This window comes from Silurus aristotelis (genome assembly GCF_946808225.1).
Source record: "Silurus aristotelis genome assembly, chromosome: 17".
Lineage (NCBI taxonomy): Eukaryota > Metazoa > Chordata > Actinopteri > Siluriformes > Siluridae > Silurus > Silurus aristotelis.
The window spans coordinates 24,623,279-24,641,629 of record NC_139590.1 but is presented as its reverse complement, the minus strand read 5'-3'; the positions used below and the strand labels follow the sequence as shown (position 1 = coordinate 24,641,629).

Sequence of the window (18,351 nt, the reverse complement as noted above, 5' to 3'; positions counted from 1 at the left end):
TAGCGAGACACTTCTCGATTCTGTGGATTCTGTTTACAGGCTTTTTAAAGGTTTATTAGATCATTAAGAGTTTTTTTAGTTTATAAAATAAAGGAACTATTTCTCCACAAGGAACCCTTTTTAAATGAGGGCAACACGTTAAACCGGGTTAAATATCAGCTGAAAAAATATCTATAAAATCCACTATGAGACTAAAGCGAGCTCGTAACAGTTCTTTTTCTAATTATCGCCACATTTTGATCTTTCCTGCCCTGCTGTAATGAGATTTATGAACACAACATGCTAATCTACTAATTCCTGAGATAATTAGCCTTAGAATCCATTAAATGGACCTGGTGTAGATCAGACCGAAGGATAATTAGTGTTTTGAATTCTTTTTTTTTTTTCTTTAATTGAAAATGAGTTTGGCTTGAGGATGTAATCATTAGGGACTAAATACAATTAAAACATCAATGTGAAACATCTCAGCACATGACATTCCTGTTATCCTGTCCACATAAAGTACAAATATTTTTATACATATTTCTATTTTCAATTAAGATATTATATTAAAGCCTTCACACCTGATATTTACCAAAGAATGCATCACCACACACACACACACACACACACACACACACACATTGACCTGAGTACTGTTCAGAAGATGACCAGAACCTGACATGCTGCCGGGGAGAATCGTTTTAGATCCACAATGATTCATTTATCTCGGAATCAGGAATCTGAACAGGAATCAAATGAAAGGAGCAGCATCATGAGGATGTAAGAGTTTAACAATATGGAGACCCTAACCCTAACCCAAGATCCTTCATTTCTTCAAATCCTTCAAATCCAGTGAACAAAAACCTAAACGCTAGAATCATAAAAAAAAAAAACTCAATGTTGCTCCAATTTATATGCCAATCATAAAAAAGTTATCTAAGCATGAAGCATGGAAACATCTAATTTCTGTGTTTGTTTTCTCTTAAATCTCCAGAATAAAAGCCATTTCTGCATCACCACAGCTCCACAGAGTGATACACTTACTGTAGAACAGTGCATTCACAGTCCATTCACAGTCCAATTGCCTTCTTGCCCCTAGAGTTTACCTGGAAGTGGATCGAGACACTTACCCTCAGACGCTCTGAGACCTGCGTGTGACTGCTTTCTTCTCACCTGACTGAAGAACCACACAAGAAGGAGAACGCACTTGAAATTGAAGCACTTGAGCAGCTCTTGGTCCACTTCTGGTTCTGGCAGAACTCTGGTTGCTGTCTTTCCTGGTGGTTTGGTGATCTATTTTCAGCTTCACACGTCTCTCGTTTAGTTTTTTACTTCACTGAAAGACCTGCGGTGTAAAAACAAATCAAATGAATCAAGAGAAACAATTTCATGAGTTAGTGATCCAGACCTGGAGTAACAGGTGTGAAAGTGTTCTGGTGTGTGTATCTCAGTAGGATTATCTGCAGTGTGTGTGCTATAAACAGTGAGTGTGAGATGATCATGAGATAGAAAGTGTCGTGTCTCCGGTGTCTGTACCAGAACCGATTCTTTAGTCCTACAGCTTAATGAACGTTTCATGGGCTGGAGGTTTCTTTCAGTGCTCTGGTTATGCTCGGGGTCGTGTACAGAGTCGTCTCTCTGCGCTAATGCTTTAAAGATGAATTAGAACCCTCAGAGCTTCTCCTTCAGGACTCGTAGGCTGCATTGTTTTTGTTCTCTAAAAGAACAGAATGAGAATTTAATCAGCTCCCTGTGGTCCCTGAGATCCAGGTGATTATGCTAATTTGCAGTGACGGCTATTATCATCGCCTGGAGGCAGAAAAACGCTGCCTCGACTCGCCCTATCTATCATTACTCACGTCTCAGAAACACACACCGCTCCGTCTGGATGAGGCCCAAACACCACAGTGTGTAGAATAAAAACAACATGAACCATATATAGCACCCTTTTAAATGTTTTTTAACTACAACTCAGAGATTCACAGCATGAAATTATAAACCAGAGACCGTCAAAGGAAACTACAAAAAACAACTGTAGTTACTTTTAAAATTATAACCAAAAATGTACATTTAATTTAAAAATGTAAAATTTTACATTACTTTAACATAACAATCATTCGAAAGTAATGTGGCAGAAAATTCAAGTAATAATAAGGAAGTAATAAAAGTTATAAATATATTTGCATTTTAACATTTGAGTTGCAGATGGGCGTGGCTAATTTAGTGCTGGAAAAAAACATGCAGTGTTTTACGTTGGTAATAAAAACCCTCAATTTCCTAATGAACTGTTACATAATCCTTAAAAATGCATTTCTGCCCTTTAGAAGATTGTGTGCAGAACCTCTTCAACACAGGAGAAGAACTCCATTAGAGGTTTGAGCTCGAACATGTCAGATGTTTAAAGTTGATCTTGTAGGTTCTTTGTGCAGTGTTGGAAAAGGTTTCTTTGGATAATGAAGTTTTCCCATGCTGTTAGAGAAGGAGATGTATGGTGGTAGACTGTTATGCAGAGTTTACAGTTTCTGCCAGAGAGAGAATTTAATCGCTCTTTACAGATGCATCATGGGATATCCAGTGTAGCAGAAACAGCATTGTGAATGACTTTAATAGAGATTAAAAATGAGCAAAATGAGAAACGACTTTGTGGAACACGGTTTATGAACTCGAAGTATTTGTGCTGTTATTAGCTGCCCTGAGGGTGAAGTTCTCCTCCTGAAGTATACAGTCATGTGAAATCAACTTCCTGTTCCTCTACATACTCATCCACCTTACACACACACACACACACACACACACACACACACACACACACACACACACACACACACACACACACACACACACACACACACACACACACACACACAGGCCTTGGAGCAAAAACATCCACCCAGAATGAAACCTTTATCAAACTAACTAACAAATAAATATTAATTGAAAGTAAACATCGTAATTTGAGGTGAAATGTAACATTATTATTGTTTTGAAGCTTTTATATTTAAATTAAAGGTTATTTTTTTCTTTAGAAGTTTAGAACATGATCATTTTGTTCATTTTATTATTGATTTTTGTTTGAGATAATCTCACTCAGATAAATCTGATCACAGGCTTTGGAGTTTCCATCATCATCTCTGATCTCCTCAGCAGGTTTTCTCCTCCTTAGGTTCCTAGTGCTGTTCCTCACACTGCACTTTTATATCTATCATAGCCAATTAGAGACAGTCGAGCTGTGGAGCGGTAAGGGCCGTCTGTCTCGGTATCGACGCGGTCGCCATGTCGAGGGACTCGGGAAGACGTTTATCGACGTCTGACTGCGGCTTTGTGCTACGTTTCCTTGCCTACAAATTCTGCAGAGGTTTTCGCTTTACACACGTCACGGCTTTGTAACGAGCTGAACAGACACACAGCAGGAGAGACTGATGCATGAACACACACATGCAGTTTGTGGCTGAAAATAGGTTTTGTCCGGTCAGCACACGCTCCAGGTAGCTTCCTCGCTTCCAGAAGAACCCTGAGGACACCAGCTTCTTTCCATGCACGTTTTCACTGAAAAAAAAAAAGACAGAATCGCATGCCTGAAGCCTCAAGTGTCCACACAAATTCAATTTCCTGTCATGCTGTAGGTGTGACCCTCAGGATTCAGAGTGTGTTTACGAGCTCATTTGGAGCACAGCAGACTGGAATAAAACCCACGTCTCAGCACATCTGCTGAACACCATCTCAATCAGAATGCCTGCAATCTCCAGAGCTCTCGTTCCTGCATCATTTCAGCACGCGCTTTGTTTCTCTGCACTACAATGCGGTAATGTGTGTAAAAGCATTTGCTTTATCCTCCTGAGAAACTGCACCTATTTCCTCTCACCTGCCTGTTAAACCCCTTCAAGACCCAGAATGAAAAATAACCTCCATCTAAAAACCACAGATTTTGAGTTTATATCAACACTGTGATTTGGGCTGCAGGAGAAACTGAAACAGACTCTGTAACATCACAGCTGCTTCTTTCTTCAGCTACTCTTTCTGTTCCCACCAATAGTTTTTCCTTTCGCCAGCAGTGGGCGGGACGAACTGGTTGGACTGTAACTGCAGATATCATTGGCTTATTAAGTTTAATATTCTGATTGCCTGCCACTATGACAGAGCCTTCACCAGGTGTTACTAAAGATGAAGAACTTTACCAGATTACGAGCCCTCACATTCGTGTGATACGAAACCGTTACCTGGAGGTTTTTACTTTTATATAATATACAGATCATTTGAACCAATTTTACTGATACTCAGTGTCAATACTCGATTGTGATTATCTGAAGGGAGTTTATGTGTGAATAGTAGGTTGTGATTGGCTGGAAGGAGTTCAGGTGTAAATAGTGGATTGTGATTGGCTGGAAGGAGTTCAGGTGTGAGTAGTGGATTGTGATTGGCTGGAAAATGTTTAGGTGTGAGTAGTGGATTGTGATTGGCTGGAAAATGTTTAGGTGTGAGTAGTGGATTGTGATTGGCTGGAAGGAGTTCAGGTGTGAATAGTGGATTGTGATTGGCTGGAAAATGTTTAGGTGTGAATAGTGGATAGTGATTGGCTGGAAAATGTTTAGGTGTGAATAGTGGATTGTGATTGGCTGGAAAATGTTTAGGTGTGAGTAGTGGATTGTGATTGGCTGGAAGGAGTTCAGGTGTGAATAGTGGATTGTGATTGGCTGGAAAATGTTTAGGTGTGAATAGTGGATTGTGATTGGCTGGAAGGAGTTCAGGTGTGAATAGTAGAAGTTCCAATGAAGGAACTGATTCAGGTAGAGAATTATAATTAGAGGTCTGAATAAAGGTTTTGTGCTCCAGCAGAGTAAAGATGCATTATGTAATAACTGACATTGTAGAATCCTGAGAAACTAAATTCAGTACATCAGAATTAAAGTTATGTTACTAATGTTAATTATTAAAGTATTATTTATTATATAAGAGGAATAAATCACTTTGGGGTGACCTTTTGTACAATAATAATCAGCCTTATATAACTAATAAAGTATTTTACTTTACTAACGGTAACACACACAGCATTTATTCACTGGTTATCGTGACTATTTCTGCATCGTATCGTTTATTTAGCCGAGTGTAAAGGACCAGTGAAACTATATCAGAAACCCAGAAGGAAAGTGGAGTAAAAAACGCAGAGCAATTTCGTCTCGCTTTAAATCTGGGCTTGAAGGCACACAAGCGTCACCAATGGAGTGTCAAATGGAATAGAATTAACCGCTGTGTGAGCAAACTGAGGATAAAACAGAAGGAGTGAAGAGAAATGGGGAGGAAAATAAACGCACCTCACTGAGAAAGAAAATAAATCCTATTAGATTCAGTGATGCAGAAACGGCGGAATTTATAAATAAAATAAAGTCAGAGAATGAAAACACTCCTTCAACCATCATGTCATGAGCTCTAATAGATATTAGCATGATCTCCGCTCCTCTGTTTCTCCGGTCTTTTAGTTGTACTTCCTACCAGTTTACGCTCAATGTGTGATCGGACTTTTCCTCACATGCACCAACGCTCTGGTATTCTTTCCCCACTGAGATCAGACAGTCCGAGTCTTTTACTGTTTTTGAATCTGCTGTTAAAACTCACTTTAAGCACAGCTTTTATGTGATCTTTTTATTCTGTGATGTTTATTTCTTCTTCTATGCTTGGAAAGGACTTTGAGATGTTACTTTTAAAGGCGCTATATAAAATAAATATTATTTTTATCATATCACATGTAAGGAATAACACACACATCAGGCATAATAAGAATCCACATGGGGACAGTGAGATAAAGCAGAGTTACAGTTACAGCTGATTATTTTCCTCTAAAAGCACGACCCCAAAAGTTTTACTTCTCAAATACCACAGCAATTGATTACAATTTATTAATTATTAAACAGAACATATATTTTTTTATACAGTTACAGTTATCCATACATTAACACATCCATTCTGTTCCAGTTCTCCTTTATTTATAAATCAGCCTGGTTTCCTCATTAGATAGCAAACAACAAACATTTATACACAATATCATGCTCAGAAACATGTACAACACACACACACACACACACACACACACACACACACACAGAGAGGAAATATCCTCACCTACTTGTAGAAAGCTATTAAAACTCTTGTACAAACACACCAAAAACATGACAATGTCACAAAAGCAAAGGATTCCAGACCTCCAGTGCATCACTGACCCTCAAGCGTTTACCAAAATCCAATTATGGCCTACATGCAGGATATATGCAGATTTTCTAAACGTACCATTAGTTATTACTCTTAGCAAAACCTTTGTACAGCAATACTGTACTAATGGATGCAGCACACAAAGTGGTCTAACTTCTTACACATCTGTTCCATGAAGTGCAAGAACAAGCTAAGCTAAGAGTGTGTGTGTGTGTGTGTGTGTGTGTGTGTGTGTGTGTGTGTGTGTAATGAAGCAAATACCGATGTGATACGATTAACACCTATTGTGATCTGATTTCAAATTGATTCAACATTAAAATAAGATTTAATGTAATAGGATGCATTGAAAAAAAGCTCACTTTTATTTCTTTGGTTCATATCATCAATTTTCTGAAGTGCATCAATTTACTTTTGTTTTGTTTTGTTTTTACAAAGGCGTGTTTGTGAAAAAGCTGAATTAAAAGCAGACGTTCTTTTCCTGTTGTGTGTGAAGGAAGTTACAGCTCTGCCTCTGCCATGTTAATCTGTGTTCTGTGTGATTCTCAGGACACGCCTCCGTCTCTGTAGTGTTGTGATACGTCATGTTCACGTGGCAGAAATGTTCAAAACGATGCACGCGCCACGAGAGATCTAGTGTCAGGGTCCGACTTTTACACTTTTGGTTGTTGCTGCACTTTGGTGACGCTCCCTAAATATGTCGCCCCCTCGGGGTAGCACTAATTGCTTGTTGGATTAAAATCGTGTAGCAGATTTGGGCATTATTTTGATATGAAGCTTTAGCGCAACACACACACGCGCACGCTTCAGTCCCACTAACATGTGAAGTTCAGGACAGGGACTGTTTCTAGTCTTGCAGACTCTTTATAAAGGGGTGAGTTTCTTTCCTTGTTTGTTTGTTTGTGTGTTTGTGTGTTTGTTGCTTTAGTGCGATGCAGTCACACTTTCCGTCATTGTGACAGTTACCTGTAGGAAGTACTGATGAGTAGGTCATGCACCATTTCTTTGGGTTTTAACAAATCTTTAAAATGACTCAGAAGAACCGAGTCATTTTGTACTGAATACGCACGAGCAAAGCATCGCAACATTAAGTACAGGAAGAGAATCGAGCAGTTGAATCGACTCCTCTGGTCCGATTCGTTCATTATTTTGAGTCCCTTCGACACTACACAATAGATCAGGGTTTTTAGTCCGAATCTTGAGTAATAATTACAAATAATTACAATAATTATTCACGTGAAAAAAGAGCAAAAGACATGAACAATAAGATATAAGAGGTGAAGCGTCATTGTGTTTATTATCATTTCTCTTTGGCTCCATTGTCATATTTTCATTATTAGAATTATAGTTAAAGTTGGTGTATGTAGACGTGACGGGAGATCTGATTATTGATAATGTAACATTTTATTTTATTTCTGATAAAAGAACGAAATGAACTAAATGACTCAAAGATTCGTTCATTTTGATGAACCGACTCACTAAAATGATACGATCTTCCCGTCACTACTGTTCACGCGCACGCAATTAAAGCGCATTAAGATCAGCTGCTTCCGGTCCGCGCTGAGCTCCTCACTTCCGCTGATCAGCACAAGCAGTGATTTGATTGATCTATAATTCAATTTCGCATTTATCCGTCTTGAGTTATCAATCAGATCATATGAGAGCTGAGATGGAAATGTGTGTATAAATGTGTAAAGTCGATCATTTTCCCTAAACACACAAATGTTTTATTTTTCACAGCAACTTACATATTTTTTTTAACATATTTATTAAAACATACATCTTAATCTTTTAGAGTTGCATTTATAGTCCATGAAAGTTTATTTCCTGACTTCCACAGTATCTGCTATAAGCTCTCGCTGCTGTTTCAGGATAAAAGATGTCGCTTGTCACCGTGAAACATTCAGGACTCATTTTCTCTCTTCGTTAATTGTTACAGAAACACATTAAAATGATCTTCACCTTCCAATCCAAACACTGCTCTAAATCATCATCATCATCATCATCATCATCACAGAGGAATGCAGTCGTGACTCTGCTTTTATTCGAATCGTTTGTTATTTTATTTAAACAAAAAGCAAAACAACAAAGTAGAACCTGCTTTTAGCTACAAAATGAAGCTGTGGGAGGTTTTTCTTTGGAATGACGTTAAAACTGCTCTGCTGTAAACATGAAGCTCGTTTTTTTTTTGTTCAGTGATCAGGATCTCGGTGTGTGTCCTCACGGGTTCTCGAAGTGCTTGTTGTGTAGTGGTGCAGTGGCGTGTAAGGCAGAAGAACACTGGGGTGAATTTGGGGTGAATTAGTGGTGCATGTGGCCAGACATGTTCCAGCACTGCAGAAATCCATTCTACTTGATCTCGATGCTGCAGATTCGCACCTCACCATCGAAGTTCATGAAGCTGTACTTCTCAGCACCGGGGCGGTTTGGAAAGCGGATCTCCGACTGGTCTGGGAGCGTGATCGTAAACTCCTCACTGGTGAATTTGATCCACATCTGAGGAAGGGAGAGCAGGGTTTCCTTTAATTTACATACTGTAATAATAATAATAATAATAATAATAATAAAAATTCTGAATAAAAGGCTTTAGCGCCCTCTGGTGTTTCAGAGGACAAATGCAAGCTGAAAATCCCTCTCCTGTTTAGTCTCAGGCCGAGTACACACTAACACTCGAACACACTAAAACATTAACACAAGAATCTCTTTAAAAATACTGGTGTACATTTTAAATGCACTGATGTCTATTTTCCCAAAATTGTCCATGAAAAAAAAACAAATGCACACAAATGATCTGACTCAATACTTTACATACATTTACGCTATTTTCTATAATGGATATGAAAAATCAATGAATGCCACAAAAGCGATTATATGTGAGGGAAAAAAATTATTAATAAACATAAAATAAGCGTCACACTTTGTTCAGCAATCGGAGTGTTTATAATATGTTATAATAATGTGTCCTTGGCTTCGAACTTGCCTGGGAAAGGGGGCTACGCAAGGGGCTACGCAACTCTGGCTATGGAAACTTTGCAGCACAGCAATCGTGCAAAAGTTCTGTAAATCTTCCATTCTTGATATTCTTTCAGCTTCTCCCATTAGGGGGCGCCACATCCGTATTCATGATCCGCATGTTTGATTTAGCACGTTTTTAACGCTGGATGCCCTTCCTAACGCAACCCTCCACATTTATTAATTTCATTCCTAATACAAGTAAATGTACAACCAAAAATCAACACCTGCACATCATTTATTCAAAATTAAACCTTTTTAAGTCCCACCTTAAACTCCTCTTCTTGATTGAAGGAAAAGCCATCAGGACGGTGCTCCTCACACCAGCTACCTCCATGGAAGGAGTTACACACCACGGTGCGGTTATCCCCATGAGCGTCGAAGCGAGGGTTCATGTGCAGAGCGATTTCGTCTGGACTGTTCCCGATGTTAATGGCAAAGCTGCAAAAACATCACATTTACGCACATTGACAGGCTGGTGTGATGAAGCGGAGAATGTTCACAGCTTAAGTTCCTGTTGTTGCTGACGTTACTGCAGCTATAAACTCTTTACTTCTCTCATAAGAAGTGTAAACTCCTCAGCACTTACAGCTTTACCCCCTCGTCCTGACTAAAGGTCGACCGATAGCGAGGTTGGAATTGTACTCGCTGAAACCAATTAATTAACCGATAGTTTTTAAAATGGATTCTGGATGAAAAATAAACACAATGTAAAATAGTACTGTACTTTATGAGGAAAAAAAACAGTACTAAATCATGAAAATGTGCTAAATGGAATATATATTAATTATCTAATTAATAAATAATAATAATAATAATAATATTGCTCTCTGTGCAGCGTGCAGTCTCGCGTACAAAAAACAAAACAAAAAAAACCCAAACGTATTCACCTCTAGAGGCCGCTCTTGTAATGACAGTGGACTGGAAGCCGGAAAAACTATTGTTATGGATTTTTGCCGATCATTTTAACAATCAATTATCGGTGCTGATTAAACGGTCGACCTCTTCCTCTGACACCGCAGACTGGAGATATCTACAGTAGTGGGCTGAACACGTCCCTGTGACACGAGCCATTGCTACTGTAACACGTTAATATAAACCTGCACTGCTCTCAGGGTCACGGGTCAGAACTCTGCGGTCCTGTGGGGTAATGATTGGGTTTTTTTGATGATAGTTTTTTTGTGGTTTTATATTTTGAAGCCTTACTTGGTGGCGTCGCGACTGGGGACTCCGGTTATAGTCAGCATTTGTCCTGATTTAAAGGACCAGTTCTGCACTACTACACCCTGAAAGAGACAAAAGAAAGTGTGACTTAAAAACTTGAAATGTGACTTCAAAATAATAACTCGTGATTTTAATAACGTCTCAGCTGCCGGAGCAGGAAAATGATCTCTGATACTAAAAAGTCCACAAGACCTCCTTTGTTCAGCACCTTGTCCTGATCACACAGACCCACAGAACCGAACTAAATTACAGACCATCTGTTTCCACTCGAGTGTTATTTATGGATCAGGCACAGCACCAACACCAACACTGACAGCAAGATAATTATCCTCCCGCAGATCTTAAAACAGCAGCTGGAATGATGAGGGATAAGTAAAGAGCAAGCTGGAAGTCAGATTTTCCGTACAGGAGAACATGTACAGAGCCTGGAGCAGGGGTTTATACTGTACATGTGGCAATCAGTGTTTTCTACAAAGTTGTACAGCATGGAGACAGCAGTCTGAACATTCAGCAACAATCTATACATTTATATTCTAAAAAATGTCTACATGATCGCAAGAACAAACGACATCCATACTCATTACCTAACTGATTTATATAATAGGACGTAATCCAGTAGACACGGTTTTTTACAAGTTCCTGAGAAATCAAATCCAGGTCTTAAGATCATAATGGCAATTCAATGCTGTTGCTATTGAGAAGGACAAACCGATACAGAGGAACATTAACATCATTCATCACTCCAGCCATGAAATACTCATCATGTCGCTGAATAAGGCGTGTCCCCTTTTCATGTGTGAAGAACCTTTAGTGAGAAAAATATAATGCATGACCTCTTAAAACATTCGCAATGATGTGATGTTCCGCAATCAATATTTTGAAATATTTGAGACACGAACTGCATCAGTTCACAGAAGTTATAATGTACTTCTTTAATAAATAAAAAAATTATTTTATTAAAAAGTCTGCAGTGTGGCTGAAATTCCCCTTTATGTCATCAGAGACGGAGTTGGATCGTGAGAGCAGATCAGATTAGACCATGTCCAAGCGGCGGGGCTAAAATTAAGCATGGATTGGAAAGGGGAGATGTGAGACTGAAATAAAAAGAGGAACAGCATGGAGGAAAAGTGTGTTAAAGTGTGAAGAAAGGAGGGGTGGTGGAGGGGGAGGGGGAGGGGGGGTGAAGACTGGCTGGCTGAATTCTTTCCACATTATTTAGATGTTTGAATATAAACTCAAGACGTTTTTTCACACAAACGCTCTGAAGGCCTCAAGACGTGTCACTGTAGTGCAACTCTGCTAAGCGTCATGTCCTCACTCACACACACACACACACACACACACACACTTTTCACTTTCCTGTTCCAGATTGTTCTTTCAGAGTCTAATGCAGCCGGCGTTTGTCTGAAGTTAAGTTTAGATTAATGTGTTCCTCTAAAAAGAGAAACCTGATCGCTCATGACTCGATGGTCCACCTTCTCCTCCAGCTGGTCTTCCTCAGTTTGGACGTAATGCGATTAAGTCATCCTCATCCTGACTGTAACCGGGGATACAGTGTAAACACAGAGCGAGATCTGATTTAAAACAGGAAAGATTCTGATCATGCTGATTAATTTAGTGCTTGACCGGGTGAGAAGAGATCTTAGAAAGCTTTCAGTTCCTCAACATCTGTAATGTAGTGACACTTCAACAATTCACCAGAGCCCCAGAGTTAAAATAACAAAAACAAGACCATTCTTTTTACGTTTTCTAGTTTATTTTTTATCAAAATTCGATCTTTCCTTTTTTTTTTTAATACTGAGCTGAAGATCAACTCTGTTCTTTGTACATTTATTAGATAAGTTTATAAAAATGTTAATTTCCATAAATTAAAAGTACAATAAGGTTTTATACAGAGAGAGTAAACTACTTAATGCTACTTTATTTTTTTTTTAACTTAATCTTTTGGTTGCAGCTGCTCACAATATAGAAAAATGTAAATAAATATAAATATTAACTTCTATATTAAGTGAAATTTGAGGTTTTATTACCTCGTGTGCAACTTCTGAACTGGACAATTAATATTAAAGTAATATTTTATATGTCTGATATAAATAAATATTTCTAATGAATGAATGGAGACTTCCTCCCACAGTTGATGTGATTGTATGGTATGTGCTGAACTTTTCTGTTTGCTCTGCAGTGCTCTACAGAGAAGAGAGGAGACACTCCCTTTCTCCCAGACCAGACCAGACCAGACCTCCAGGCTCCTCTCCATCACCCTGACTTTTAACTCTTAAGAAATCCAACTAAATGTAATCCATGACTCAGGCATTCGAGGGTCTGAATACAACGTGCATTATGAAGCATTATAAGCGCTCATTAAACGGTTTGATGAAATACTTACATTCATGCTGACTTTTGGTCTGTGGTCACTGCGGAACAGTAGAACAGGCGATTGCAGGAGAAAGTCGCAGTGCGCGTGATCTTATTTAGAGCCGGGGACTGTGGGCGGGGCGAAAGAGGCGTGATTGATAGATACAGCATCCAATGGGATTCTTAGATATATTTGCTCGGACTAATAGCTGTGTGTGTGTGTGTGTGTGTGTGTGTGTGTGTGTGTGTGTGTGTGTGTGCGTGCGTGCGTGTGTGTTTATTTATTTATTTGTTTATTTGTTTATTTATACCGTGTTAAATTTGAGAGTTCAGGGGGACAGGCTGTGGTTTTATTTGGGGATTTGCAGATATAATTGATCTGCTTTCTCTTTTTTATATGAACCATGCTGATCTCAGATATACGTGTATGACGTGTCCTTCCCCTTCCTGTAATGCGCGCGTGTGTGTGTGTGTGTGTGTGTGTGTGCGCTGACAGCTGTGGAGAGTTTGACGTGTTTGTACAGTGTGTTAGAGCTGCACTATTCTGGCCCATGTCCACTTCGGGTCATGTTTAGATGAATGACTAATCCCTCATTCAGCAGAGAGAGAGAGAGAGAGAGAGAGAGAGAGAGAGAGAGAGAGAGAGAGAGAGAGAGAGAGAGAGAGAGAGAGAGAGAGAGAGAGAGAGAGAGAGAGAGAGAGAGAGAGAGAGAGAGAGAGAGAGAGAGAGAGAGAGAGAGAGAGAGAGAGAGAGAGAGAGAGAGAGAGAGAGAGAGAGAGAGAGAGAGAGAGAGAGAGAGAGTGTGTGTGTGTGTGTGTGTGTGTGTGTGTGTGTGTGTGTGTGTGTGTGTGAAGGGAAATATTTGTCTTATGGACTCGGGGAAAGCATGTGATGTTTTACTGATTACACTCAACACTGTTGAGGAAGAGCACCACAGATGCCTTATTTGCTTTGAGAATGTTGATGGAGAAGTATAGAGAAGGTCAGAAGGAGCTGCATTGTGTGTTTGTGATTTAGAGAAAGCGTACCACAGGGTGTAGAGAGAGTTGTGGTATTGTATGAGGAAGTCTGGTGTGTCAGAGAAGTATGTGAGGGTGGTGCAGGAGATGTATGAGGACAGTGTGACAGCAGTGAAGTGTGCATTAGGAATGACAGACTGGTTTAAGGTGGATGTTGGACTGCATCAAGGATCAGCTCTGAGCCCTTTCCTGTTTGCAGTGGTGATGGACAGGTTGAAGGACGAGGTCAGACAGGAGTCTCCCTCGACTATGATGTTTGTGGATGATATTGTGATTTGTGGTGAGAGCAGGTGGAGAAGATCCTGAAAAGGTGGAGGTACACGCTGGAGAGAAGTGGAATGAAAGTCAGTAGGAGTAAGACAGAGTACATGTGTGTGAATGAGAGGGAGGGCAGTGGAGTGATGCGGTTGAAGGGAAAAGAGGTGGAGAAGGTGGAGGAGTTCAGGTACCTGGGGTCAACAGTGCAGACTAATGGAGAGTGTGTTAGAGAAGTGAAGAAAAGAGTGCAGGCAGGGTGGAGTGGGTGGAGAAGAGTGACAGGAGTGATTTGTGATAGAAGAGTATCTGTGAGAGTGAAAGGGAAAGTTTATAGACTGTGGTGAGACCTGAGATGTTGTATGGATTAGAGACAGTGGCATTGAGTAAAAGACAGGAGGTGGAGCTGGAGGTAGCAGAGCTGAAGATGTTGAGATGTTCTTTGGGAGTGACGACGATGGACAGAATTAGAAATTAGTTTATTAGAGGGACAGTGCATGTAGGACGTTTTGGTGACAAGGTAAAGAAGGTGAGATTGAGATGGTTTGGACATGTGCAGAGGAGGGACATGGGGTATATCAGTAGGAGAATGCTAAGGATGGAGACACCAGGAAGGAGGAAAAGAGGAAGACCAAGGAGGAGGTTTATGGATGTGGTGAAGGAAGACATGCAGGTAGTTGGAGGCAGATGTAGAGGACAGGGGGGTATGGAGGCGGATGATCCGTTGTGGAGACCCCTAATGGGAACAGCTGAAAGAAGAATGAGGTTGAAAGATGTAATAGTTTATTTTGGACACAGGGGGCGGTGGTGAGTTATATTAGTGGTTCTATAGAAAGATTTTTTACGGTTTCTTTTTTTTTTTTTTTGGATCAGTTATTGCAGTCAGTGGCATGTTTTTTTATGTTTATAAAATAACTAACGAAATACAATACGTTTATTATGGTTTATTGTTTATATGTTCTAAATATAATACATTTGTTCAATCATGAGCATGTTATTATAATGGTAGTGTATCGTATCATTAATACATTTAAATTCTCTCTTAAATACCTCACTCTTTTTCCATTCTCACTTTCCTTTTTCCTTTTTTTTCTGTCTCTGCCTTATTATTCACATCTCTGCATATCTTCAGCACGACCTCGTTGAAATCTTCTGATTGGTCTGCAAACACGTAATGTCCCGCCCCTCTGATGACCTAGAACACAATAAACATAACAATTATAACCAGAAAATATACACTGACTGGCACACTGATTCTAGATTTATATTCACATTATTACATTGAGCAGTCATGTGACCAGAGAAATGCATGTGGAAGTGCAGCAGGTGTGTTTAGTGGGTGTGTTTTAGTGCAGCAGGTGTGTTTGGTGGGTGTGTTTTAGTGCAGCAGGTGTGTTTGGTGGGTGTGTTTTAGTGCAGCAGGTGTGTTTGGTGGGTGTGTTTTAGTGCAGCAGCAGGTGTGTTTGGTGGGTGTGTTTTAGTGCAGCAGCAGGTGTGTTTGGTGGGTGTGTTTTAGTGCAGCAGGTGTGTTTGGTGGGTGTGTTTTAGTGCAGCAGGTGTGTTTGGTGGGTGTGTTTTAGTGCAGCAGGTGTGTTTGGTGGGTGTGTTTTAGTGCAGCAGGTGTGTTTGGTGGGTGTGTTTTAGTGCAGCAGGTGTGTTTGGTGGGTGTGTTTTAGTGCAGCAGGTTTGTTTGGTGGGTGTGTTTTAGTGCAGCAGGTGTGTTTAGTGGGTGTGTTTAGTGGGTGTGTTTTAGTGCATCAGGCATGTATTAAACCAGTGCTAGAATGCAGGATGGATTTTTAGAGATCATCTCCAGACGCACAATAATGTCTGTCTGTGAGTTGGGTCTCAACTGGTGAATGGCATGTCCTGATTGGCCATCGATGCAGGAGCGCGAGCCACAGATGATGGAAATTGGGATCGTGGGATTGAGTTTTCCCACTCGGTGCATCATGGGACGCCGGGCCCAGCCGTATGGGATTGTCATATTCTTGAATGCTGTTTCACCACTGTGGGGCAAAAAAAGAAAAAACGGTGTGATATTTGTAACTTTATTTTGTTAAATAATCTGTTAGACGTGTGCAGTGTGTTTCTTTTATTTTAACCCTTACTTTTCATTTCCCCTTATTTAATATTTTATCTGCACAAAAGTGATAGTGAATGTGAAGGAGTTCAGCAACAATCCAAAATGTCGACACAAAGAAAAGTGTGTGTTAAATACCTGGGTGTCTGTGCATTAAGGTGGTAAAGGTAATGAGGCACCGTGTCATCATCAAACACAGAGGAATATTTCTGTTTAAAGTCCGACCTGAGAAGCTGTAACAATAACGGACCTGAGAGAGAGAGAGAGAGAGGCAGAGAGAGAGAGAGAGAGAATGTGTACTCTACCACTCTTCAACAATAACTTTACACTCCACACAAACTTCTTTGTGTGTGTTTAGCTGTGTGTACATTTACATTTACGTTTGTGGTATTTAGCAGATGTTTGTGTCCTGAGCGACGTACAAAAGTGCTTTGAGTCTCCATCAATGAATGAATTTACACTGGTACACTGGATTACAACTTCGAAAAACTCTCAACAGAGTTGTAGTCTGATTTATCTAAACAAAGCAAACTTGGAAAGTGTTAGTTTAAGTGTTTCAGGAAGATGAGGGTCTTCAACCGTCGCTTGAACCGTCGCCGTACCCCCTCCACTGCTCGGACATCTAGGGGAAGTTCTGTTGTTTGAAAGGAAGTGAAGGTCTGGCAGATTTCCTTAATCTTCTTATCATAGAAGGAGGCAAAGTCTTCAGCGGTCAGGGAGGATGGAGCAGGTGTGGCAGAGGGGTGGAGGAGTGAAGAGATGTTGTGGAGATTATGAGGATCTTGTGCAGAGGCCTGGAACTTTTCCTTGCAGAAGGCAGTTTTAGCAGAAGTCACATCGGTATGCATGTGATTTAGTGTGAATTTGTGTGTGTGTGTGTGTGTGTGTGTGTGTGTGTGTGTGTGTGTGTGTGTGTGTATACCCAGTGGACCGGCCAGTCTGAGCAGTAAAAGGGGGTTGAAGGGGTCCATGGCTTTTCCCAGAGCTTTTACCCACACGGGGATCCTGCAGTGGACATCCTGCACCTCAGGTCTTTCAGAGAATCCCCATGGCTCCACCAGGATCAGGTTGTTCACCCTGACCAGCAGCACAAAGGAAGTTATAACATACCTGCACAGTTCTAAATTCACTTCTCATAAGCATTAGTGTCCATGGTGGTGGACTGAATGAGCAGCAGTAACAGCAGTGATCACACACAGTGTAAATAAAGCTACATCATGCCCTCATATATAATTAAGTCTATCAGCGTTTCTCACACTCCACTGCTTGCTTTACTTCCCCATCTCACCTGTGTGGGTGTTTCAGAGCATAAGCCGTGGAGATGAACCCTCCAAGGTTGTGACCCAACAACACCATAAGCTCCACCCCCACCACCTCCCTCCACTCCTCCAGTGATTGGACCAGCTTCTCCTCCTCCTCCTGGGCATGGCTGCCTGCTGCTGGTCGGCTGCTCTGGCCGAAACCCAACAGGTCCAGAGCGTACACGCTTCTCCCGCTGAGAGCCAGAGCAGCCAGGTTCTTTATCCACAATCCCACTCCACCTCCAAAGCCATGCAGCAGCACCAGTGGGACATGAGAATGCTCCGAGTCTCGAGTCTCATTAAAACTCAGTGTCCAGATGGAGTTCCCGTTAGATATCGGGACGTGGCGTCTGCTGAAGCTCAGTGTGAGAGCTGAAAAATGAGATTTTACACTTTTTTTTTTTCTATTTTCCACATATCATTTAAGAAAATAATATGAGTAACTGTTACATTTTCTAAGGGAGTACAGTACTGTAGTTCCGTACTTCAGTCATCCTTCTAGAGGAACCCTTAAAGGTCTTACACCCGCAAGGTTTCTATTTTACATTTACAGCAATTGGCAGCAGCCCTTATCTAGACCAACTTACAGTTAGCTCAGTTCTACAGCTCAGCAATTGAGGGTTAAGGGCCTTTCTCAAGGGCCCAGCAGTGGCACCTTGACTATGCAGAGATTTGAACCCATAACCTTTTGATCAAGATCTTATCCATGGAGCTATCACATTCACTTATTTCTCATCCAGTCCAAGTGAAACATAAGTTCTAAATAGAACCAATTATTGGAAACCCAGAACACCTAATTACCCACATAAACCCATAAAGACACATATAAACAGAACATTTCTTCTAAGAGACAGAAGCGAGATGTAGCAGCTTTGTGTTCTTCAGTAATCGCTCTATAAGAACACTTAAAACGTTCACGTT

General features: G+C 40.5%; 2 protein-coding genes and 1 long non-coding RNA gene across 3 annotated transcripts in view; 1 reads left to right on the top strand and 2 right to left on the bottom strand.

Moving 5' to 3' along the window:
• Nucleotides 1–6,682: 6,682 nt before the first annotated feature.
• Nucleotides 6,683–12,801, top strand: LOC310740122. Its single transcript, XR_014537573.1, has 2 exons — nucleotides 6,683–7,054; nucleotides 12,599–12,801. It is a non-coding gene; the product is annotated as an uncharacterized lncRNA (long non-coding RNA).
• LOC310740115 (beta-galactoside-binding lectin-like) lies at nucleotides 8,220–12,948 on the bottom strand. The gene is made up of 4 exons (XM_083566593.1): nucleotides 12,803–12,948; nucleotides 10,399–10,478; nucleotides 9,462–9,633; nucleotides 8,220–8,676 (listed from the first exon to the last, which is right to left on the bottom strand). Exons 1-4 carry the CDS (start codon nucleotides 12,806–12,808, stop codon nucleotides 8,530–8,532), a joined length of 405 nt encoding a protein of 134 aa, XP_083422719.1. The 5' UTR covers nucleotides 12,809–12,948; the 3' UTR covers nucleotides 8,220–8,529.
• Nucleotides 12,949–14,979: 2,031 nt separating this feature from the next.
• abhd5b (abhydrolase domain containing 5, lysophosphatidic acid acyltransferase b) overlaps nucleotides 14,980–18,351 on the bottom strand; it is a 4,376-nt gene continuing 1,004 nt past the window's right edge. The window contains exons 3-7 of the mRNA XM_083565670.1: nucleotides 17,418–17,802; nucleotides 17,052–17,206; nucleotides 16,268–16,379; nucleotides 15,869–16,055; nucleotides 14,980–15,241 (exon numbers count right to left, since the gene is read on the bottom strand). Of these exons, the coding sequence (XP_083421796.1) occupies nucleotides 15,098–15,241; nucleotides 15,869–16,055; nucleotides 16,268–16,379; nucleotides 17,052–17,206; nucleotides 17,418–17,802 (983 nt within the window). The 3' untranslated portion in view covers nucleotides 14,980–15,097. The remainder of the gene's footprint in view (nucleotides 15,242–15,868; nucleotides 16,056–16,267; nucleotides 16,380–17,051; nucleotides 17,207–17,417; nucleotides 17,803–18,351) is intronic.